Source organism: Diceros bicornis, chromosome 22 (assembly GCF_020826845.1).
Source record: "Diceros bicornis minor isolate mBicDic1 chromosome 22, mDicBic1.mat.cur, whole genome shotgun sequence".
Lineage (NCBI taxonomy): Eukaryota > Metazoa > Chordata > Mammalia > Perissodactyla > Rhinocerotidae > Diceros > Diceros bicornis.
In genome coordinates, this window is record NC_080761.1 from 41,779,791 (window position 1) to 41,806,164 (window position 26,374).

The following is a 26,374-nucleotide window of genomic DNA, read 5'->3' on the forward strand; positions in this document are numbered from 1 at the left end:
CCTTCAAATAGGTGATTCCAGTGCTCCAGGAAGCCCTTCTCCTATCCTCCACGGTGCTTCACCAAGAGCAGTTAACAGATTCCACAGGACAGTGGTGCTCACAACTTATTCCTATTCCTCAGAGGCTGCCTCCAGGGAGACCCCAGCTGCTGCCAGTCCAGCGTCTTCCCCTTCCTCCCAGATACTTCAACCAGAGCATCCAAAAGCTGCTGCTGTATGACACATCTTGATCTCTAGTGGGCGTATTTTCCCTTTTTGTTCTTTTTGGTGAAAAGTGTCTTTGCTCTTCTTGCTTATTCATTGTAAATTTACAAATTAAGTTATGAATTGTCATGAAGTATCTTTTTGGAATTTCAATTAGGATTGAGCTGCATTTAGAGTTTAATTTAGGGAGAACTGCTATCTTTATAATATACCAATATTTATTTAGATCTTCTATGTTCTTCAGAAATGATTATTGTTTTTGCTATAAAGTGCTTAAGCATTTCCTTTGGGTTAATCCTTGGGACTTTATGGTCTTGTTGCATTTGTAAGTGGGGTCTTTATTTCTGTTACGTTTGTCATTGCTGGTCTAAGAGGAAGGCCATTGAATCGGGCACATTGATAAAGGATGTGACATGAGTGAACTCTTAATAGTTCTAACAATTTAAAAATATTACTCTTCCCTGTGGGAATTCCTTTGAACAAAGGGTTCTGCCGTTAATAAAAAAAGGTTTGAAAACTCATGATCTAGGGTACAGGGAAGATGGTGAAAAAATAGATATTTGGTACTCATTCGTGAGGCTTTTACAATCAAAGTGTCCTGGAATTCAGGTCACTGAAGCCACCTGCTCACCTCCCATTGTCTGAGCCAGACTGATAAAGCAGTGAGAGAGATGGCATCAGGATGTCACAATAGCTCCCTGAGAGGGAAATGAGGGGGCAAAACTGTCCTTCAGAAAGGCGGGAGACATGCTCCCAGGACACTCCCTCAACCAATCTGAATGAATGGAATATAAATGTCTTGGCTGGAAAGTGACAGCAGCAGAGACTGACTGATTACGTGAAGTGAATTTACCACGGGGAAAAGCTGCCTGTCTTTCTAACAGTAACTAAGGCAGATTTCATACTATAAGTACGGTGTTATTTTCAGACGTCTCCTTACAGGATTCTGAAGATTTTGTCATGAAAAACAGCCTCAAGGGAATTACATATCAGGTGTGGCAACCTGCTGTTCTAAACTGTCTCAATCTCTGTAGGTAAATAATCCTTCAGTTCAATTACAGCCTCACTAGGCAAGTATTATTCCTGCTTTTGTATTTCTAAGGTATCAGGTGGCTTATTTGTTAAATTTTGCTATTAATAATAAAATTGTTTTATAATAAAAACATGTAAACCAAAATTTGAAGTTCCACAAGGAAGGAGAAATTACTAGATCTGTAGAAGAGACTCTAAGAATCCATAGAAATTGAATGAGGAGCTTCTTTTGCAGTTTCCTTCTCAAACACAACTTAATACTAAATTATGTGGTAGATGCTATTTTACAGGTGTTTGAATTTGTAAAACGAATGAATGGTTAAAACAATAAACTTTTTAGAATCTTGCAAGTGATGGTAATTCTTTGAACATATAAAATTAGGCCCATGGAATGCACTAATGAAAGAACCAACAGTATATCAAAGGGAAGAAAAGGAAAGGAAATAAGAGAAGAACAAAGAGTTTGGAAAGCAAAGAGGAAGAAGTGAAGAATTTATCAAGAAGGCGAGAGGCAGAGAACAAACACTTCTCACCACAGCCATAACTCCAGAACTAGAGGGAGAGTTACTCAGTCATCCAGCACATACTGACGAGCATCTACTTACGTCAGTGCCATGCTAGAGGTTGGGGATACAGTGGCGGTCACAGCAGGCATGACTGCTATTCCCTACTGCAGAGACAGCCATCAACTGAACAGGACTTTGTTGGTCACAACCAAAGAGCCCTTTGGTGGAGAATGGGCTAAGACAATCTATATGGCTTGAGACATACAGTTCTCCAGCAGAAAAATTATAAAAGCAAGCACTCATTCAATCTATTCAACAAATATGTCTTGGGGTCCCTGTGTGCTGGGCCCTGGAGATAGAGTAGAGCCTGCCCCATGTCCTGTCTTGTTGGTGATATAAGGGTAGAGAGATGCAGCACACAACAAATCAATATATTCATGGTGATAAGTGTTAGGAGAAATATAGAACAGGGCAAGGAAGATCCAGAACTCTGATTGATTATCATTGTTTTAATTTTGCTATTTTTCAAGGGCTGATTGAGTAAGGCCCCTCTGATCAGGTGACATATGAAGGCTGACTTGAAGGGAGGGAAGGCAGGAGCCATTGGATGGCTGGGGCAAGAGGGAACATGTGCAAAGGCACTGAGGCAGGAGTGTGCTTAGAGTTTGTGAGAAGGAGCTGCAAAGAAGCCAGAGAAGTGGAGCAAAGGGAATGACATGTGACAGGAAGGAGAGAAGGGCTGAGAGAAAGGAGGAGAGGAGGGGAGTAGGGCAGAGAGAGAGGAAGAGAGGAGGGCAGAGAGGAAGGGAAGAGGGAAGAGACATAGAGAGGAAAGTAGAGGCAGGTCATAGGGGGCCTTAGGGCTTTTAAGCCCCCTGTTGGTGAGACGGTTTTGAGCAGAGTTGGGAGATGATTTCACTTATGTTTTAGGGAAACCAGCATTCTCAGAGGACAAGTTTTGGGCATGCCTTTTCTGGGGGAGGATTCAGGGCCACTGTGAAAAAGTTGGACTCATGGGCCAACAGAGAGCCCTTTAAAAGGGAGGAAGGAGAACATCATATCTCTTCTCTGTAAATCAAGAACCTGAGAAGACAGGGAGGGTTACTAGTGATGGGAAGAAGGAGGGAAACACATTTGACCTTCAACCGGGGTCTACCATGGAGTTCCACGTTGGGAGAGCAGACTGCTCAGTGCTGGCTCCTTTAGAAGTCAAGGGTCTCATAGCCCCGTTCTAGCCCATGTGACGTCAATGGAAGTCTGCTTCTGGGAACATAAGCATTTTCTGATGAAAAAAAAGACAGCTGCACTGTCTTCTCCTTCCCCCTTCTTCCTTTCCAGAATACGGATATGATGTGGGGAGGGAGGGCGAGTAGCTCCCATTCTATGAGGATGACGATGAGAGAGACACGCTCTGGATGGAAGAATGAGAAAACTGGAGACTGGGTCCCTCATGGCAGGGTGGAGCTGTGTTACCAGCCTTGGACTGCTTACTGTTGGGCATCTGGTTAAAGAAGAGAAATAAACTCCTAAAAAAAAGATTAAGGCCCATCTGAAAAGGCTTCATACTGATTCCAAGTACATGGCATTTTGGAAAAGGCAAAACTATGGAGACAGTAAAAATATCAGTGGTTGCCAGAGGTTTGGGGGTTATGGGGGAGGGATGAGTAGGTGGAGCACAGAGGATTTTTAGGGCAGTGAAAATACTCTGTATGATATTATAATGATGGATATATGCCATCATATTGGTTTTTCCAAACCCACAGAATGTATAACACCAAAAGTAAACTATGGATTTTAGGTGATTATGATCTGTCAATGTAGGTTCATCCTCGGCAAAAAATGTACCATTCTGACGAGTGATGTCGATGATGGGGGAGGCTATGCATGTGTGGGGACAGGGGGTACATGGGAAATCTCCGTACCTTCTTCTCAATTTTTTGTTAAATTAAAACTGCTTTAAAAAATAAAGTCTTTCAAAAAAAAAAAACTATTAAGTTAAGCCACTGCAGTTGGAATCTATTATATGATACTGAACACAATTTTAACTGAAAAATTATTGCCAATAGTCACCAAGCACTAAATATATGCTTTTTGGGTGTTATTGTATCGATTACTCACCATAAGCGTCTGATAGTGGAACTATCGTTATTCCTCTTTACAGACAAAGAAACCAAGGCCCTAAAAGGTTGAGTAATAGTAATCATAAACTTATGCTGGGGTGCTATCATCATCCCACTTTACAGGTGGAAAAACTGAGGCCCAATGAGGCTGAGAAGCTTGTTCCAGGCCTCAAAGCAAGAGGCTGAACCCAGGATTTGAACCCAGGTGAGCTGATTGCTGCATGGCCAGCTACTGCCATTCTTCCTGTCCTGTCCCCACATCAATCTCTCTATTGGCATCACCCAGTCATTGGGCTCTCTTAGAGTTGGCTATGAGGTTCCTTTTCCTGTGTAGGATAGTACCCCCGTCATCCTAGACAGGTAGGTCAACAGTAATTTCATGTGCTTGAACGAAAGCTGAGTGATGAGAGCAAGGTGCGCTGGGATCTCACGAGTGCGGCTGTAGCTCAAGGTGTGGGGGATGTGATGGGAGGAGCTAAGGCTAAGGCAGGCCCTGCTGCAAAGGCTTATGTGTGAGAAATTCACATTTCATACATAATCGGTATGGTCCAGGGATAGGTCAGAACTCCTGGTATTTAGGCTGGTATCTACACTAGGACAACAAGGCCCACTGAGTTGGACACGAGGTTACACAAGGCAGCAGAGTAGCACAAGAACTACAAACCCAGACTTTGAGCAAGGCAGATATAGGTTCAAGTTCTGGCTCTGCCGTTTACTTCCTGTGTCACTTGGTGAGGCGGGACACAGCCTCTTTACACATCGGTGTCCTTCTCTGAATGAGGGAGTAGCGCCGGTGTAAGGAGTAAGTGAGATGGGTTACGTAGAGCACTCAGCACAGTGCCGGCCTATAGTCAACACTCTGCCAATATTAGTTGGTGGTACTATTATTAGACAAATTGATAGTAGATGCTACTTCTCACTCCAAAAGTGCTACATCTAGCATCCTTGTTTATTTAGAGAAAATGTTAAAATCAATATGGGATGCTGAATTTAATAGAAAGATCAATTTAGACAGCCATGTTGTGACCTCAGAGACTGATAATTCTAGTTCTCCAGGGCTTTTCTATGACAGAGACAAAACCTTTATTCCAACCATTTATAAGGGCCTTAAGCAGACTCCTTCTTTTCATGAACAGTGTCCTGTTCTGAACTTTGTGGCTCTCAAAAGGCACTGCTCAGCCTCATTTGGACTAAACCTTCATCCGAGGCAGGCAGGCTATGGCTTTGTGCCTTGCACACAGCGTGGTCTTCCCAGAGCACACCAGTGAACAATGAACAGATGAACCAATCAGACTGGGTTAGATACAAGGTGGTTTCAAATTCTTTGGTATCTTCCCACTGACAGGTGGCGTCTCCTCCTCCTCCCCTTCAGCCTGGGCTGGCCTTTGTGACTTCTTGCCTGATAGAATGCAGTAGAAGTGATGTTCTGGGACTTCCCAGGCTAGGTCACTGGAAGCCTGGCAGCTTCCACCTGGGCCTCTTGGATAGTTTGCTCTTGGAAGCTTAGCCACCATGTGAGAAGCCCAACCCTGTGGAAAGGCCCCGACACAACGTGGAGAGTCAGAGGGGTCCAGCCTTGCCTTTGAAGGTGCCAGATGTGTGAGTGAGTGCCTTTTGGACCTTTTAACCTGCCCATCTACTAGCTGAATAACACCAAAGACCTCCATTGGTACAGAATGGAACAGAATAATCACCCTGCTGTTCCCTGCCCAAATTCCTTCTCCATGAAATCATGAGCAATAATAATATGGCGGTTGTTTTAAGCCACTAAGTCTTGGGTGCTTTGTTACATATCGATAGACAGCTGGAACATGGACATGCTAGATCCTGTGACTCAGGCTCAGAGACCGAACCAACCACCAATTAAAGCTTTTAGCAAGGGCTCAATCACTGGATGTTGGAAGACACAAACACCTGAGTGGCACAGATGAGACAAAGGGAACTGTCTTTCCATAGGCCATCTGTCCTAGATGATGTTTTCAAATGAAGTTGAAAACTTCCCTTCGCAAACGCTGACTGTACGTCACGTGGTGCCAATGCCCTACTCAGCGAGGTGGGACACCAGCGAGATCAAGGAAGGTCCTTTGGGGCAACAGGGAAGCTATGCAGTGTCCACGCTGTCCACTTGGTGATGTAACCAGCATGCTCCATATTGTTAAAAGGTGACAGTTGGGCACGAGGACGTGTGAATTCAAGTGATTAGATGCAAACTAAAAGAGAGATGACTATTTCTGAGAGCTGTGGGTTAATTTTTTTGGCTGTTCTTGGAACAGGGAATGATTGTGAGTTTCGGGGGAAAAATACCAGAGCAATCTGTTTTCTTGGCCATGTGCTATGGAGCAATTTTAAAGCATTGAAGTGCTTTCCATATTTTCTAATCACTCGAGTCCAGCACTGATTATGGCTCTCCACATTCTCAGACTCACACCGCTGGAGCACTTCACGTCTTTCGGGGAGAGCGTTCACCTTGAAAGGAGGCATACAGATTCAGAAGGCACAGCTCGCTAAAGCAGGAACAAATACTTGAATTGCAGCCCAGCCCCACAAGGGCCAGGTGTTTTGGAAAATCACTGACGGTCCAGCTCCGAGACAACCCAGATTCCTTTTCTCTTATCTCATAGGAACAAAGCGTAACTTCCCGCACGAAATAAAAAAGACAAAAACAAGTCCTACCAGAAACTGAACGCCCCAAACAAAAACCAGAGAAATTTAGCTTGCTGAGACCTGTGGGCAGAGACACACACACACACACACACACACATGCATGCACAGACACACACAGTTGTATATGCATAGAACATCTCTGGAATGAGCCTCAAGAAATTGGTAGCTATGATTTCCTCTGGGAGAATTGGGAGACTAGAGAAAATTGGGAGGTTGATGGAGAAGAAGACTCATTTTTTTCATCATAGCCTTTTGAATACTTTGAATTTTAAAACATCATGTGCTACATTATTTCTCAAAGTAATGAAACAGAATAATTCCAAACCTGTATACGGTACTTAGCCAGCCCTGGCTACTGGTTAAGATTGGGACTCTCACCGCTATGGCAGGGTTTGTTTCCTGGTCAGGGAACCACACCATTTGTCTATCAGTTGTCATGCTGTGGCGGCTGCTGTTGCTGTGATGCTGAAAGCTCTGCCACTGGGATTTCAAATACCAGCGGGGTCACCCAGGGTGGACAGGTTTCAGTGGAGCTTCCAGACTAAGGCAGAGTAGGAAGAAGGACCTGGCCGCCCACTTCTGAAGAAATTGGCCATGAAAACCTTACGAATAACAGTGGAGCACTGTCTGATACAGTGCCAGAAGGTGAGAGGACGGTGCAAAAAGACCAGCAGGGTTCCGCTCTGCTATGCACAGGGTCGCTAGGAGTGGGAACTGACTTGACAGCACTAACAACAATATGGTACTTCTGATCTGCTAGGCAATGTATTAAATGCTTTACGTATATTCATTCCTTTAATCCTTACAACAACTTTATGATGTAGACATCATTATATATCATCCTGATTTTAAGATGAGGAAACTAAGGTACAGAGAGGTTAAGTAACTTGTCCAAGGTCACACAGCTAGTCAATGCAGAGCTAAGATCTGCGGTCTGGCTCCGGAGTCTGTCCTCTTAATTACTACACAACACTGCCTTGCCAGAAACAAATATACTCAGTCTCCTGCTCATAATCGAGTTGGGGCAGATAAAATAGTTCTTTTCTTCTCTCACATGACCCTTTAGGGTGATGGGATGGAGAAGATGGTGGCTCAAAATAACCAAGATACAATCTTAAACCTGGGGCTTTACAGGGCTTGGAAATTGTGTGAATATCAGGTCAAAAGTATGACTCTGGCCAAGTTGCTTAATCTCTGTGAGCCTTAGCAGCTACTATATGCCACGTTCTCTGCTAACCTTGGGGACAACTAGTGAATAAAATAGAGCCCCTGCTCTCTAGATACTTACTGTATCCTGAGGGAGACAGGCAGTAAACAAATAGTCACACAAATTGTAATGTGAGCAATAAAGAAAAATTCAAGGATGTGTTGAGAGGTGAAGATTGGGCCTGACTTATACTGTATGGTCCGGAAGTGTCATTTAGACAGAGTGCTAAAGAAAGGGCAGGAATGAAGCAGGGAAAAGTGGAAGTGGGTGGGGGAAAGAAAGGTATTCTGAGTGGGAGGGAACAGCCTATGCAAAGACCCTGAGGCAGGAAAGAAGTACCTGTTTGAGGTCAGAAAGGCCTCTGTCTGGTAAAGCCAAGTGAGTCAAACTGAGTTTGGAGAAAGAGGCAGATCGTGAGGACCATGGTTAGTATTTCACAATGTTCCTAAAAGCCATGGGAAGCCACTGCAGGTTATAAGTAGGAGTGACATAATTTGATTTGCTTTTTAAGATGATTACTTGAGTTGCTGTGTGGAAAATACGCAAAGGAGGAGGCAATGGAGGAAGTGGAAGACCAGCTAGGGAGCGACGATGATGGCTTGCTGGGAGAGAAGTAGATAAATCTGAGATCTATTTTGGTGGGACAATATTTTATGAAATTAGAATAATAATGTTGGCTATGAAGTCTTATTATGAAGTGTGAATTCACAGGTGTGAAAAGGCTTTGTCAATTATAATATGCTAGACAAACTATTACTATAGCTGAAGAAACCAGAAGAGACTCTCACTTGCCCGAAGTCACACAGCTGCTTAGTGGTTGGGAGGAAGCTGGCCCACCATCCCTTCACTCCCTTCTCTAGGGGCATACCCCAGGGGAAGGAAAAGAAGGTTAGTGACCAGGTCTAACTCCCTTGTCAAGTGGACCTCTGGGTCAATAGAGTAATGATATTTAGAATGCTCCTGGCTAAGGAGTACCCCAAGTAAAGAACCCAGGATCTACGGAGAGCTCCTTGGAAAACATCCTGTCAGCGATCCAACTCTCTGGAGCATAAGACAGAGATGTTTCATAAGAGAGATGCTCCGCAATGACACGTGACCAGTGGTCCTCACTTATTATTCTGGGTGAAAGGTGTGTGTCCAGTGAGGGAAACACAGAACCTGGGGAGCTGCCCTTGAGGTCCCAGAGACTTCTTACTTCATCTGAATCTCTTGATGGCCTAAACCCTTGAAATCGTTTACCAGAGATTTATATTGGGTAAGAGCTCTGATTTATGTGGCATGATTTGACAATCTCTTTCCACGCGCTCATTCAGTGGCAGAGACCTGTTTCCCAGGCTCTTAGCCCCCATGTAACATCAGCCTCAATTATAAGGTCCAGGGATGAAGGGAGAACAGACTTGGTTATATTTGAAGCCCTTGCTAGTGGCCTAACTCTGATATTTATTTGACATATCAGATATCTCTTTACTTGAAAAATTAATTTTTTAGGATACTTATGCGGTTTAAGAAACATGATGTATCTGGCTCCATTGGGAATGAGTAAAACTGGAAGAACAGAATACTGGATTCTCTGTGATGGTTCCTACGATTACCCCAGGAGGTCAACCAGGCCTTTTCAGTCTTCACAACTGATCCTAAGCAGTTCTCTCAGATAGTGCTTTTTGGATGCTAAGAAGCTCACCTCTCCCCCTCCAACAGCCAAAGAATTGGTACAATATCAATGTTTAACGTCATTCCCAAAACTACTCATGGCCCTCCTAAGTCATGGAGTTCTTTTCTCTCTTTTTTTGTTTTTTAAAGATGCACATTTATCTTCATAAACAACTTCATTTTGAAACTGAGGAAAGACGATGAAAGAGAATTGTCACTCTAGCTGGAAGGGAGAGAAACTTTTTTGTCTTCTCTGCCACATAACAAACTGTATTTATGCAGGAGGCATCAAAAGACAGAATCAGCAAAGGGACCTCAGAGCCTACCCCGGTACAAAAATCTCTGATCATGAACTGAGCTGTTGCAGATGAAACATGCCAAAGGGCCAGAGCTTCCTCTGGCAGAGGCTAAACAGGAGGACATTGGCAGGCTCGTGTGACGGAAATGGAAACATGTTTTATGAAGAGAAGCCTTTTTACATCCTCTTTCCCCCAAAATGAGCTCCCAAACTACAGCCCGATGCTTACCTTCAGCAAGTGGGTCAAGGGTGTGGATCATGAGCTGGAAGATGCTGTTTCTCATGAGACTGTTGTGGAGGGAGGCAGAACTTCCTCCTCGCTGCAGACGTGGCTTAGGCTGAGCAGAGAAACCAAAGATGCTGTTAGTCCTCAGACACGCAAGGCAAGTGCATTACAGGTAAATCCTCACCTAGTCTGGCGGTCACTCGTTTCTGTCACGTGATCACACACTAATGAACCAAAGATTTTCAAAGTACATTTCACCAAAGTACATTTCAAATCCCCAAGGAATGGCTTTCTTACATTGTTTCCTACTAAATGAATTAATTGCTACCATTTTTTTAAGAGCTTAGTAAATGCTAGTCAATGTGCCATATGCTTCACCTCCATTAGTTCATCTCATTCTCAAAATGAACCTTATGAACTAGATACTCTTATTATTCCGTTTAGATGGATGAGGAAACTTTGTCTCAGAGAATTGAGATGAGGCGTCCAGTCACACTGACAAAAAATGGAGGATAGAGGAACAGATCTCACGTTTGCTTTTCTCAAAAATTGTTCTCTGAACCAGTGGGTGGTCTCTAAAATGTTTGGATTATGCACTCTATCTGTAAAATTTTTGAGTATGTATCCATCTGTATCTATATCTATAACCATACCTCTATCTGTATCTATATCTACACACATACTAAAATATGAGCATATATATTATAAAACATTTGCAAAAGTAGAAATCATGAGGAATAATATAGACAGTAAATGATAGAGGTGCTAATATTTTCTTCCTGCTCCTCAAAGGAACATCCTGCACATCTCCTGGGGTACCTCATCTCTACCCTGGGGACCACAGATCTAATCCATGAAGGCCTATGGTCTGTATTAACCGAGATTTGAGGAGAGAGAACCTCCTATTATGAATCCACCGAGAAACTTCCTGACTTCAAAGGGAGGATCCTTTTGCCTAAACTCCTATTGCATGATCTTTTGGCCAAATAAATGAAACTGATAGGAAAGAGAGGAAGAATGAACTTCTAGAGATGAGGTTACCAACAAACTCTTTTTCTTTATCTTGAAAAGCAAATAATCTAAAAAAAACTCTGGATTTTGATAGATTTTTATCCTGACTAGGAACTGCTTTCTCCCCCTGTGGCTGATTTTGTGCTGGGTCACAGGGGAAGATGCTTCTGGTGCAGCCGAGCTTTAGAGACAGGCAGATTTAAGAGAGAGGGTAATGTAACGTGAGGGAATTAATTTCTCATGGAACATTTGGTCCAAAATATAGACATGAAATTTTTCTGGAATCAGGTAAAAGTGATCCCTAAGTCTTCCAACCTTCTATATTACGGCGTTTTCCAAAATAGTTCATCACACTCCATACCCACCAGGGGGTTTCCCAAGAAAAGTCTCATAAGAGACAATCAAATACATTTGGAAAGTGCTACATCCTAGACCAACCCAGTTTTAGCGTTTTAAGATACACATTAGACCACTAGGTATAACACTAAAGAAATCTGGTTCACTTGGACAGTGTTTCCAAACTATTGCCCACAGGTCCCTTATTTTGTAGAATACTTATTATTAACGATCACGGTGTGCACATTTGGAGACAAATGTGAAACTCATGGTAATCTTGAAGTATGGGTGAAATGTCAGTGCTGGATACATGGAGAAATCTGAATTTCTTAGTGTGATTTTATTATAGTTGACATTTTATTATAAATTACACTCCCAACTCTACAGGGTTCGGAGAAGAATCAGAGGTGATGACTGGTGAGCCAGACCATGAGCTCCTCAAAGTAAGAGACTGGGTCTGTATCCTGAGCCCAGTACTGGATCTGGCTCATCCTATGGGCTCTCAATGAATGTCCTAAGTCTTTGCTCTGAGCACTACAGGAGTAAGGATGAGGTCATATGTATCTTCATTACCAGTCCTTTCAGCCTTAAAAATTTGTAACATTTTTTAATGCATTGTGTCATTTGATTCAGATGATTAAGGTTCAAAGTATTTTAGGGGCAAGGTTAAGAGACTTGAATAGAGTTGAAATCTAATTACTCTTTGATAGTAAAACTCTGAAGGTCATTTCCTTGCCATGCTGTACAACTCAAAATGTGATGTGTTAACTGGATAGGAACTGGAAAATGTGTTGTTAATAATTTGTCATAACCACTGTTACTATGGTCCTTATTCTGGGAAACTGGGAGAACTCTGCTGTGGAGATCTTCATTAGCAAAGGATTCTATCTATAGAAGAACTTACAGCATTCATTTGGGTATTATGTATATATTGAATATATAGGTCTCATGCAGCATTTCTTTTGGTGGGACCAAAAGAAATTTCCAACCAAAAATTAGGTGCATGCAGATGCACAAAGAAAATATATGTCAAGCATTTGATCCCATGTTGTCCCCAAATATCAGCTCAACATCCCTTGGAATGCAATTTGGAAATATCTCACTCTTTGACCTCCTATAAAAGTTCATGCCGAATGAAAGACAGAACTTGAACTTTTTGAAACCTAGTCCCAGAAATAATTTGTCAGTGAATATCAGAATTCAGTTGACACTAATTGTAGGATACAGTATATACACACACTGGCAAATTAAACCATTTAAGTATTCCAAGGGAGACGGCAATTTCTTGAGCATATGAGCCCGTCTTCCTCCCACCCCTGCCCTCACACCCTCCACAGACACATGAACAGGTACAGACAGGGCCACTGCTTCCTACCGGTAGAGCCTGTTCATCCTTGTCCCTGGCTGTAGATGACTGCATAAGAGGAAAAGGCAGAAACAAAAGACAAAGAGATAAATAAAAGACGAATCACATATAGGTTTTACATTTAATAACAAGCAACAGTATAGGGAAAGACTTGGTTTTTTCTGCTCCTGGGAAGGAATAAGCCAACAAAGGGTGCCAAGGGTATATATTTCTAGCCAATATATAATGGTTTATTTAGGCACGTGGTACATTCCCCCGAAAGACCACAGTCAAATGGCCAACCCAAACGCCCAACAACAGAGGGCAGTTAAACCAATTATGGCCCAGCCGTGTGGTGGAATACCATGTGGTCATTAAAATGAATGAGATAAGTACACATGTATTGAGACACAAAGATATCTAAGATATATTGTTAAGTGAAAAAAAATTTTAAACCTTATTTGTTATCTCATTTTATAAAAGAAAATAAATTAACGATACTTTAGTATAAGTATCGTTATACCAAGTATAAGTATAATTAGTATAACTTTAGTATAAGTATCATTATACTATCGTTATACAAAGAAAAAAATTCTGCAAGAATCATACCAAACTGTTATTAGTGGTTATTGCTGGGGTTGGGATTACAAGGACATGTCAATTTTCATGTCTTTTGGAGGGAGTCAACACTCATCACCCCACATATAGTGAATAAAATAAAGCCTGAAGAAGTTAGGACACTGAATTCAAGACAAAGATCATCACACATGGAATTCAGATAATCCGTCTTCTTTCCTGCCCCTACCACTTCAAGTTTTCTATTGTAAAAGTGGAAATATCTGTCAAGTTGAGAAAAGGTGACTAAACACAAGGGCACATGAGGGCCGGTCATCTGTTGGGAGAGAACATAACTCAGATAAGGGACACTGGAGTTTCACCAACAAGCCCTAACCAGCTGGCTTGGCTTCCCCAACTTAATATGAACTCTCCTTCTTCAACAGAACCTGACACACCCTATGATCTTTCCAGTGATAGACAGGTGTCTTGTGAATTTCCTCATGAGCAGACCACTGCCTTTGTCCCTTCACATCAACTATGGGAGCATACAGCAAGAACAAACTGGAACGTCTCTCCTGTCTTGCCTTCTGGTCCTCCTCATTAGAGTCTTTGCTGATCTGCATCACCAGGACTAATCACAGACGTGGAGAAGAGCAGACAGGTGCAGGGCTGTTTTAAACCCTTCACGGGCCCTAGGATCTCTTTTTAGTCCTAGTACCCATGTTATACAAAGAACATTAAGATGCCCTCGCATCCCTCCTAAAATACACATTTTTGCATAAAAAAATGGAAAAGATTTTTATAATTTCTCATTTCAAATTACTGGCTACGTCCAATTCCTTTAATTTGTGATTGGCATACTCAAAATCCTGGAATGTGAGAAAATCAAATCCACAATTTGTTTTCACATGTAATTTTTTTTTGTGAAGAGATCAGCCCTGTGCTAACCTCTGCCAATCCTCCTCTTTTTTTGCCGAGGAAGACTGGCCCTGGGCTAACATCCGTGCCTATCTTCCTCCACTTTATATGGGACGCCGCCACAGCATGGTTTGCCAAGCAGTGCATCCGTGTGCTCCCGGGATCTGAACCGGCGAACCCCGGGCCACTGCAGCGGAGCGCGCGCACTTAACCGCTTTCGCCACCGGGCCGGCCCCTTTTCACATGTAATTTTTAAGAAGGCTAAACTGAACACTTAATGAAGTTGATATTAAATATTTTGTAGACATTCAATTAAACATTTATTTTTTAAAATTAATTAATTAATTAATTAATTTTTTCCCCCAAAGCCCCAGTAGATAGTTGTATGTCATAGCTGCACATCCTTCTAGTTGCTGTATGTGGGACGCGGCCTCAGCATGGCCGGAGAAGCGGTGCGTTGGTGTGCGCCCAGGATGCGAACCCGGGCCGCCAGCAGCAGAGCGGGCGCACTTAACCGCTAAGCCAGGGGGCCGGCCCCACAATTAAACATTTAATAATCTTGATTTTTGTAGATACCTTTTTGGATTTTGGAGTCAATATCAACATATATTTTTTCTTCTGGTTCCAAACATTTTTTGTAGCCCTTGAAGAACTTGTAAGTCTCAGGCATAGACAGAAGTGTTCTGGGTTGGTGGTAATTTCCGAGCACAGCCTGTGGGCATGACTGAATTTGCCATAACTTGCTGATTTGGGGCTCTCTCTCAATGACTTCTCTAAAAACACTAACAAGGAAATATCCCTGATTCCCTAGTCCCCAGGAACGTGCTTGGGGAGCTGGAGTGGACCTGAACTTATCCTTTGATTCTCCCTTTTTGCTCTGAAAGGCACCGTGTGATCTCGTTTCTCTCCGCCAGGTCGTTTCATTTTCTCTTCCGCATCAGACAGCTCAACAAATGGCCCCACACTCTACACAACAATCCCTCAGGGAAATTATCCAGTGCAGCAGCTCAGCTTTTGGACATACAGCGAGATTAACTGTCAGAGCACACCTCTTCAGTTAGCAAATTTACACCTTGTGGCTAAATGGGAGACAAATAATTATGAGCTGGGATTGATACCACAGCAGTCCCACAGAACATGAAGGAACAGGAGGAAACTAAGGAAAGAAAAAAGTGGTCTCTATATGAGCAAAAACATCGCCAGCTGTGAGTTTAGATTAAAAAAACACATTTAAAGAAAATATTTGAGGGAAAAAATCTAAACCTGTCTTTTGGTCTGAAAGGAAGAAAAAATATCTACCGTATTGAATTGGCTTTTTCTCTCCCATGCAAGTAGGATCCTCAGACACAACAGATGGAAAGAAAATGCCTTGTACATGGATTCTACAAAGAAAAAACTGAGTGCAGAGGAAGGTCTGAAATCCTTTACAAAATTTCCCGCTGATTAATGTCAGCAGAAGTTGACATCATTAGTTTCCTTTCAAGTGTAATCTGCAGACATGAATATACATCAGGTTATAACATGTAAGTTTGGGTACATACACAAATGGCAGCCGAGGCCATTGAAACACCCCTCCACTTTTCTTTTATACAGCCCTGTTGCAAAAGAGATGAGAAACGTGACATAGGATGGTAACTGCTCATTTTCAGAGGCTCACCCACATCTACTAATAATTCCTGACACTCACCTGACTTAGCCTCACTCTAACTGCATCTCGAAGCAGCCTCAGAGTCCTGGCAATGTGCTGCCAATTATGTTAGGAATTCAATTGTAAAGCTGTTTTTTTTTTTTTGTTGTTTTGTTTTTTTGTGAGGAGATCAGCCCTGTGCTAACATCCGCCAATCCTCCTCTTTTTTTTTTTTTGCTGAGGAAGACGGGCCCTGGGCTAACATCTGTGCCCATCTTCCTCCACTTTGTATGGGACGCCGCCACAGCATGGCCTGCCAAACAGTGCGTCGGTGCGCGCCCGGGATCCGAACCAGCGAACCCCGGGCCGCCGCAGCGGAGCGCGCGCACTTAACCGCTTGCGCCACTGGGCCGGCCCCTGTAAAGCTGTTTTAATTACATTGGAAGTGACTAGTGAAGGTGACAAAGCACCGATCGGAATGTATATGCCCCATAGTGTTTCTACACTGGATTATTTAGCCAACTTTCTGGGTTTTGGATTGGCCTCGGTGTTGTGAATTTATTTTCAGGGCCATGAACATGTGGTAAGTTTATCTAACTCATCGGATGTTACCAAAGACAATTTTTTCAAAAGAAGACTAACGTGACTTTAAGGATTAATCTTGGCATTCTTATTATGCATTTTGCTTTTTAATTCCTTTAATTTTAAAGACACCAAAATATCATACATTTGGGCTAGACTAATTTGAAAGCCAAATTCCTGGTGGTCAGTTTAAAGGCTATGCTAGAGGAAAGCTATAGGACAGATTTGTTCAGCCAAATTCATAATATACAGAGCAATTCTTCAGAAATATTTAAAATAATTCATAAAATGCATCCTGCAGGGTCTTCAGTTGGGGCTCCGGTGTGCCAACCCAAACTCTGCTCTTCATTCATGAAAGTAGGACATTCCCCAGGCCAGGATGTAAGGAATACATCTTTGACTTAAAAGGAAGCATTCTGTAATTCAACCCTTTATTTCATTTAAACTGGCCCCCTCCTTAATTACTGCAAGTAATTGAGTAATTGAGCAACTGGGCTGATGCCACTAATATCTGTTGTTCTCCCTGATAGAAACCCCAATCTTACATGGGAATTTTGCTACCTATTTGATAGATGTTCTGAAAATGCCCCATTCCCCCTGTCTCCATAATAAAACATACAGCCCATTTAGAAAGCATGTTTTTGTGTGCGTGAGGAAGATCAGCTCTGAGCTAACATCTGATGCCAGTCCTCCTCTTTTTTCTGAGGAAGACTGGCCCTGAGCTAACATCCGTGCCCATCTTCTTCTACTTTATATGGGACGCCACCACAGCAGGGCTCGACAAGCAGTGCATGCCCCAGATCCGAACCTGTGAACCCCGGGCCGCCGCAGCGGAGCGTGTGCACTTAACCGCTTGTGCCACCCGGCCGGCCCAGAAAGCATTTTTAATGCTATAAATCATTCACAAATCCTTAAGTTGGTTCTCTTCCTTTGACCCTTGAAAGCCACTGGTTGAGAAATGGTTTCCCTGAACCCCAAGTGTAGCTTGATGTGACTTTGTTCAGAGCATTACCCCACACGCAGGCCCCCACTTCCACCTCACACACATACACACTGGGCAAATATCGCATAGGTTAGCTGCATCATGGCCACACAGCCCCTGGTTTACTCTGACCCGTAACTGCACATCTGCAAATCACATAATCAAATGGGTCACTGGGAAGATTTCATACGCCAAAAGACAAGTGGGCAAAATAAGGGGTGGCTTTTCTGGCCAGTGGCTTGGCAACAGATATTGAAAGACAAGCAATTTGTCATAACAATCAAGTAACAACCTTAACAAGTAACAACCAAGCCCTGTGAAATGTGCCTAAATTCATTGTGCCAAGGACCCAGAAGCACTCTAAGGTCTATAAAAAACAAATTTAAAAGTATAATTATTTTGTCAAATATGTAAGCCAAAACATATATGCCTAATTAGAAATATTAATCCAATATTTAATTGACATTAATTTTCTTGTCTTAGAGATTAGAAAGGTTGGGTGAGGGATGATTTGAATGACTGATTTTCATTTTAAAAATTAACGAGGAAGTATGAAATGATTTTCCATTTTCTTTCAATACAATTACCTGTAATAAGCAAAAAAATTCAAAATCTCTCTCCTGGTTAAAGATGAATAAACCTTAAAGCCTATGGGAAGACTAGAAAAAAGGCATAAAAGCTTTAAATCTGAATCTAAAAGGAAAGAAATCCTATCACTTCTTAATCAGATGCAAAGTCATCCCCCTCTCCCTCCCTTTACTATGTCCTACTATACTCCCTAAAATATTAAGGGGGGCAGGATTAAATGAATTCCTAAAGAAAGAAAGACTTAGAATACTAAGAATACTTAGATACTTAAGAATACTTTAGAGATTTAAATTCAAATTACTTTTACCACTGGTTGCTGGGTAATTATCCCAAAATCATTGTCCTTTAGGAAAGTAAGAATCTCGAAGATGAAGGAAGGGCTGAAGATGACAGCCCAGGATGCAGGAATGCCCACTTCACGATTCTGGTTTAAAGAAACACAGTGGGATGGAAAGAAAGGGTAGAAATTAAGTAAAAAGCGTGGTAATGGAAGCTCACAATTTGGAAGCAAAGCATTTTGATGGTTTATTTGAATAATGCCCACGATCATGAAATATTTCAGAAGAATAGGTATTCCCCAAAATGGAGGGAGTGGAAGTGAAATCGCTTAGAAACAGTTAAGGAAAACATTTTGCCTTTACGTAGTTGTACAAGAGAAGAAATAATGTACTATGAGAAGTGGTGTCATATACACATAGTTATTAAGAATGTGGATATTCAGGCCCAGACTGCAGGGGTTCATTTTACTGTTTTTGTCATTCATTAGCTGTGTGACCTTGGACAAGTTACTTAATCTCCCTGTGCTTTAGTTTCTTCATCTGTACAATGGGAATAATAGTAGCAACTACTTCTGAGGGTTGTTGTGAGGGTTAAATGAATTAATACACGTAAAGTGCTAGACGGATGCTTGGTACACAGTAAGCATTGTGTGTTAGCTCTCTTATCATTACTATTAGGAGCCACGAGGGAGAATAATGACAAATTATATGACAAAAGTAGGTTCAGGGCTGTGAACTGGATTAGAGAACAGGGTTGTTTCTATGGGAAGCAGGAAAATTCCATAGGTTGGGATGGTGAGAGGTGATTTGTGTGACAGTAGAGGATGGCTAATGGGGCATGTCCTAGGTTGGCAGCTGAGAGAGGAGGAAATGACATAACAGAGTCTATTTCCTTGACTTGGCTCTATTAAGTCCCTGTCCCATGAATCAGCATGGTCTGAAGGGTACAGGATTGGTGAGGCTAGGTCAGCATATCTCATATACCTTAGTGGGTCTGGTCTTGATCAGGAAGCTCTGGAGGCTGGAAGATTCAGAGAAGGTAGAACTCAAGCCTGAAGCAAAAGGATTCCCCCGCCCCCACCCCGAAATTCTGGAGGTTTCTGGTCAACACTTTCACTTGGTAGGCTGTTGTTTGTGATCAGAAAAGGGGAAATATCTGGATCAGAAAGGCCACAGGCTTAGTCATGAGTTCAGTTTCTGCTGCAGCCATTTCTCTCCCTGGTGGCATTCTGGACTAGAAGTTCTCAAACGCAGGGAGCCAGGCTGTGCAGGGATGATCTGTGAACACGCCCAGTGCGAGCACCCACGTGTGCTGAGTATCTGCTCAAAGTCATGATTTGGATAAAGAGTGAAATAAGGGACCCTTAAACTTGGAAAAAAGTTTACCCCATGAGAGGGCAGCTACTCATAACAGATGAGGCGAGGTATCTGTTTTGATCCACGCTAAAACTGTTAGGAAATATGATTTGAGCATAACTCAGTAAGGCAAAGGAGACAGGGGTAATTTCAAGACGCAGAACGGGACTATAACTGACAAGCTGAAATCTATACATTTGCTTGTAGCAGTGTCTCCAAACTTTACTGATCATATACCATTACCAAAATCATTCTGAGCAAGTAGCATATATATAATGGAATGTCTGTCTGTCTATCTGTCTACCTACCTACCTATCTACCTATCATCTATCTAATAATCTATCATGTATCTATCTATGTGCTACTGCCAACCATTAAGTAAACACGGACTAATTTCCTCTTTCTTCTTTAAAAATAAATAAAAATTTTACTATTTTCTTCCTACATCCCAAATAATTGTCCAGTACACCCCACTGGAACATTAGTACAGACCTGTAAAACAGAGTTTTATAGAGAGTAGAGTGGTGGTTAGCAGGGCCTGGGGGTGGGGAAATGGGGAGAGGTTGGTCAAAGGGTAAAAACTTCCAGTTATAAGATGAATAAGTTCTGGGGATCTAATGTACAGCATGGTGACTATAATTAATAATACTATATTATATTCTTGCAAGTTGCTAAGAGAGTAGATCTTAAATGTTCTCACCCAAAAAAGAAACGGTGATTATGTGACGTGATGGAGGTGTTAGCTAACGCTATGGTGGTAATCATTCTGCAATATAGAAGTGTATCAAATCAACACGTTGTACATCTTAAACTTACACGATATTATATGTCAATGATATCTCAATAAAGCTGGAAAAAGACAAAATAAAAAAATAAAAAGGTGTTTTAAATGCTTCTCACAGGATTGGTAAGCTGCATTGGGTGTACACCCCTGGCAGCCTTCTACATAGGGGAAGTTGTGACATCCTTAAGGAAACGATTGTCCTCGTGCCTCCCGTGGTCCCTAATGTGGCCATGCAACCATGCGGCATGGGAGGGCGAGGCCACTCAGGCAGAACGGGGACTGTGCGTTCCTGTGTCAGTATCCACAGCTCCTCTGATGCTTGCTCCACTGGTTAAATTAATAGTAAAGATGATTATTTAAATCCACCCCTTAGAGCCTCTATTTAATTTTTCTTATTAAGTAGGTACACAGAAGACAGTAATCCCCATTTTATGAATGGAGAAAGAGAAGTGGGAAGTGCCTCAGGTTCTTTCTGTACTCAGGATACTAAGCACCTGTGTTAATTCACTTAATTTAGGAATTAACAACCCAACTACCACTGCCATCTCTCGCCCTCCCCTGAAAAACCCAGATGTTGCTAATATCCTTTGTTGTATTGTTTGAGCAATTCTCACAATTGCTAACGAACCATTTTGATATGCCAATCAAACACAGTCTGTTCGAAGCGCTCTGGCATTAGTCACACAAATTTCCTTTGACTAGTAAAGAACCCCAAATGCATTCAGATACTAAGTCTGGATTCCTTGCTTCTTTTAAGGAAAGGGTGTCTAACATGATGTGAATTTTAAAGAAAAGTCCAACAAACGCTGGTGCTGGACACACCACAGAATAATTTGCCACAAATCAAGCAGATTCCAGTAATAATGGATAGTATTTATTGAAAGTTCAATATGTGCCAAGTGCTTCTTCTATAATATCTCATTGAATCCTCACAATGATAGGTATTATATTATATCCTAGCCCTTTTAATACCTGGGGAATCTGAGAATGATGGAGGTTGAACAATTTGTCCAAGGCCACATAGCCAGTAAGTGGCAGAGCTGGGATACGGACTCAGACAACTGGGCTCCAGAGCTTCTCTAAGTGTTGGGGAAACAAGAAAGTGGAATTTTCCTTGCAGTGGCCTGTGGGAAGGAGGCTGGAGACACTAGAACTGCAAATACAGTAAAAATAGTTTATGTATATTAAGAACCATTTATGAGCTCTGACTTCCAATGGAGGCCAGAAAACAGTTGCCAAGTGATTGCTGTGAATGCAGAATGACAGATTCTGTTTGTGTTCGTTTGGTACAAAAAGTTGATGCCTGGGAATAGAGAGTCTAGAGGTCATTTTCTTGTCTTTTGTCTCTTCCAGCGTTATTATTCAGACTCACCTACAATTGTCAAGAATTTTCATAATTTTTCTATCTCTTGAAGGTCATGGAGGCGCTTTTTATGACCTTCACAATGGCATAGGTTCAAGTAACACCACAAAGTAGCTTATCCGTACATCAAGTTGACTTGTATTAAGGAGTTTATAGCTCAGCAGTAGGTGGGCAAAGTGGCGCCCCCTGGTGGTCCCATTTATCACTGTGGCCATGCGAGTCTACATTTAGTTTATCTGGAAGCACGGTGTGTGCCCAGTCTTCAATTTATTTCTGAACACTTGAAGGACTAGTGCATTTTCTTTGTCTCAAGGAAAGAACAACTCAAAAAATGAAATAATCACATTCCCAGTGTCTGAAGCATCAACAGGAGACTCTGAACAGCAAGTTCTGAATAAAGAAAATTCATTAATTCAGTTGTTTAACAATATTTATTTAATAATATTATTGGATGCTTACTATACGCCAGGCATTCTGCTAGGTTCCAGGGATACAGACAGGACCAAAACTGACAAAAATCTCTGTCCTCATGGAGTTACATTCTAGAATATGTTATTATCATAAAATTAACTAGACAGAGAGAATAAGTTATATTACTTAAAAGTAAGTGTTATATTTAAGGATATACTTAAGAGGCTTAACCGCAGCCTAACCATCACTTCTGTAATCATACTGCATGACTAATTTATTAATCCTGGATTTAGCATGCGTTCTGTTTTGGAAAGAAGCTAGCAAAGAGTATAAAGAATATAAAGAACATGATTGTGTCTATAAAATTACAAACAGCATTTAGCAAAAGGCACTAGATATTTAAAGGACATCTTGAAACTGATAAAATTGAAGATGTGATTTAATTTTTGACATTATTGGCAATAAAGTTTCTCACCAATGTTTTTTTAAAAGCTTTCACAGATTTAAGATTAAAAAAAAAAAGAAACCCTGAACTCCAAGGAGAACAAAAGACTATAATTTCAATGTAATGTAACTTTGTGATTTTGATATATGTATCTTTTCACTTTTATGGTCTCCTAGATACAGTGTAACCTCATTAATACAACATACTGATTCTCTACCACATTTTAACTTGGGATCCTAGAAATTTCACTGGCACCATACCAGCACCTGATTCCTATAAGACTCTGATACAATTTCCATACCTGCAGAAAAATAAGAGATGCCAGATTTGCTGAACTTACTTTTGGAATTTCCAGGAAGCAAATGAATATCATGTAAAGCCAATTTAAATATTTAATAATATAAATGAAAATGTAATTAAACTTTGGGAAAGCAACAAAGGGTACAAATATCAAGTATATGCTATTTCCCATTGAAAATGTACTGATATCGACAATTGGTCCCATTCCTCGATCTGCTCTCCTGTTCCCAGAGGGGCTGGGAGGAAACGAAGATCTATCATGTCATGGAGATGGGTTTAGAAGTGGGACGCAGTGGTGTTCATTTCACGCACTGCTTGCCTACTTCCATATTCCATTCACATTCTGTGTGTCCCCCCATTTGCTCCCTAGTTCATTCTTTCGTATTATTTGTCTCATTTCTCTCTTTCCCACTACTGAGCACTCTTCTGAGGGTAGAGACGAGCTTTTTTCATTTTATGTTAATCCACAGTACCTAGCACAGTGGTGCTAAATGCTCAATAAATACGTTTCACAATAAATAAGTGAAATCAGATCTTACTTTTTCTAATGAGTCCATATGCTCGTATATAATGAGGTTGGAGGCAAATGGCTTCTTTTCAGTCCAACACTGAACCATGTCACTTTCCTCTTAGCATCTGATTATGCTAATGACCTACTGCTTCTTGAATCATCCTCCTCCCATGTATCTGAGATGTGTGCTCTGCCCAGGCTGCTATTTCCTCATACTTATAGAAATGTAACAATATAAAACTTCCCTTCTTTGAACTCCTATTTTAGTCAGAAATGGCATTTCACAGTTATTCCTGATTGCTTGTGTTTGCCTGGATGGAACTGTAACCATCTTGAACATGAGTGTCTTATACATTACACATCCTTATATTTCATATTTTGCCTACCAGTGTGTCGGCACCCTGCAGATGCTCAGCAAACATTCATCTCTTGATTGACAGTTACCAAGTGGTGGGACTGGGGCTTTGTAAGGAAGGAGGATGCTCAAATAGGCAGGAAACTCACTTTGAGACAGAAGTGGGTTGAGGGGCCTGGATCCAGTATTGGGGCTTAGGTCAGGGTCAGCAGAAACTATTTTGATTAATACAGAGTGGTATCAGTCAACAATTCTCTGGCTTAGTCCCTAGACCCTGTGCCCAAACACTTCCGCAGAGGTCCTTTAACCTCAGAGAGCCAGTATTTTTTTTGGTGGTGTAATTGGGCCTGTAATACTAATGGCAGAGGAGAGTGTGGTAGTGGTGGTCTCTTTTAGCTGGTGGAAGTGTTGAATGGAACAGAGCCACTTGGTAGTGAAGTGGAGAACGTGGCAGTAGGGAGCAGTTCCATTGGGCACCGACCACAATATACCTGGGCACCCTGGAAAAGTAGAGTGCATGGTAAGGACTAGGAATCCCACCAATGGGGCTTGACAGGAGGATGGTTACCTTCTCAATTACCCCCTGAGACTGATGCCATCTAGGGCAGTGAGGGATACATTAAGGTTCAAATTTATCTTCTCAGCTCACTTATCTTTCCTATCCTTTGCTCTCAGAGGCAGTCCAGGCAAACTGCCATTTTAGCTATTTTATCTGTGTCCTACCCTGGATATTACCAAGTTATTCCCTCCTGCTCCATTTGCCAAATACCTTCCTTCATGGTATCTTCAAAATCACTCTTTCATTCATCCTTCAACACATTTAATGAGCATCTTATACATGCTTCACTATTCTAGATATAGGAACGCAACAGTGAACAGAACAGCCCAAATCCTTGCTCTCAGGGAACTTATATTCTAGTTTAAATCTCTCTTCTAAGACATAGTCTTCCAATTAAGTAGCAAAGCAGCAATTAATATACAAAATCCCTGCTGTCTTTTACTGAGCACTAACTACCCTTGAGATACTGTGCTAGATGCTCATTTACTCCTCATCACAATCCTAGGAGGTAGGCATTATTAGGAAGCATTTTTAAAAAGCTTTTTACTTTGAAATAATTAGAGATTCACAGGCAGTTTTAAAAAAAAATGTACAGGGAGGTCCTATGCACCCTTTACCCAGTCTCCCCCACGAATGTTTCACATAACTATAGTATAATACCAAAACCAGGAAGCTGACGTTGGTACAATCTCTGGAGTTCATTTAGATGTTGCCAGTTTTGTGTGCACTTATTTGCGGCTGTGTATGGTGTGTGTGTTGCTCTACGCAATTTGATCATATGTGTAGCTTCATGTAACCACCACTGCAATCGAGATACTTAATGGTACCATTACCACAAGATTCCCTGTGCTGCCCCTTTATATCTACACCCAACCCTCCCCTCAGCCCTCACCCCTGGCACTCACTAATCTATTATCCATCTCTAATTAAGTTACTTTGCGACTGTTATGTAAGTGGAATCATGCAGGATGCATCCTTTTGAGACTGGCTTTTTCCACTCAGTACAATTTCCTTGAGGTTCATCCAAGTTGTAGGAGGTATCAATAGTTGGTTCTTTTTTATTATTGAGTAGTATTCCATGGTATGGAGGTACCACATCCCCCTGCTGAAAGACATCTGGATAGTTTGCAGTTTTGGGCTATGGTGAATAAAGCTGCTATGAACATTCACGTACAAGTTTCTGCATAGAAATAAGTTTCATTTCTCTGGGATATGCCCAAGAACACAATTGCTGCGTCAAAAGACCATTTTAAGTTTTAAAAGGAAGCACTACACTATTTTCCAGAGTGGCTGTACCATTTTATATTCCCACCAGCAACATAGGAGTGATATAGTTTTTCTGCATTCTTGCCAGCTGTTGGTGTTATAACTATTTTTAATTTCAGCCATTCTAATAGGTATAGTGATACTGCATTGTGGTTTTAATGTGCATTTCTCTAATGGCTTATGATGTTGAACATTTTTTCATGTACTTTTTTCCATTTGCATATTCTCTTCAGTGAAATATTTGTGCATATCTTTTGCCCATTTTCTAATAGGATTTTTTTTAATGTTATGTTTTGAAAGTTCTTTATGTATTCTAGATACAAGCCCTTGCCAGATACGTGGTCTGCAAACATTTTCTCCCCATCTGTAATTTGTCCTTTTATCCTCTTAACATGGTCTTTCACAGAGCAGAAGTTATTAATTTTGATGAGGTCCAATTTATCAATCTTTCCTTTGATGCATCAATTTTTGGTAGCACATCTAAGAATTCTTTGCCTAGCCCTAGGTCCTGAAGATTTTACCTTATTTTTTTCTAGAAGTTTTTAGTTTTGTGTTTTACTTCTAAGCCCATGATCCATTTTGAGTTAATTTTTGTAGAAGGTACGAGTTTTGGTCATGATCCATTTTTTTGCCTATGATGTCCAATTGCTATTATACCCATTTTAAAGATCAGGAGTGGAAGGCCTAGAGAGGTTAACTGACTTGCCCAAAGTCATAAGGTAGTAAGCGAAGGCACTGGAATTGAAATGCAGGAAGGCTAACTTGAAACCATGTGCTCTAAATGACTATCCTTCCTTGGGCCGAGGGCATCACTCTCTCTACATTCCCCAAGTAAACATACAACACACTCTGAATTCACCTTCCACACAGGACAGAAGGAAATTTATTCAGA

General features: G+C 41.5%; 1 protein-coding gene across 3 annotated transcripts in view; it reads right to left on the reverse strand.

Annotated features, from left to right (window-relative positions):
• SLC24A2 (solute carrier family 24 member 2) overlaps positions 1 to 26,374 on the reverse strand; it is a 242,887-nt gene that overhangs the window by 84,012 nt on the left and 132,501 nt on the right. For all 3 annotated transcript variants that reach the window (XM_058565878.1, XM_058565877.1, XM_058565876.1), the window contains exon 3: positions 9,911 to 10,019. In XM_058565878.1, coding sequence (XP_058421861.1) covers positions 9,911 to 10,019 — 109 coding nt within the window. The remainder of the gene's footprint in view (positions 1 to 9,910; positions 10,020 to 26,374) is intronic.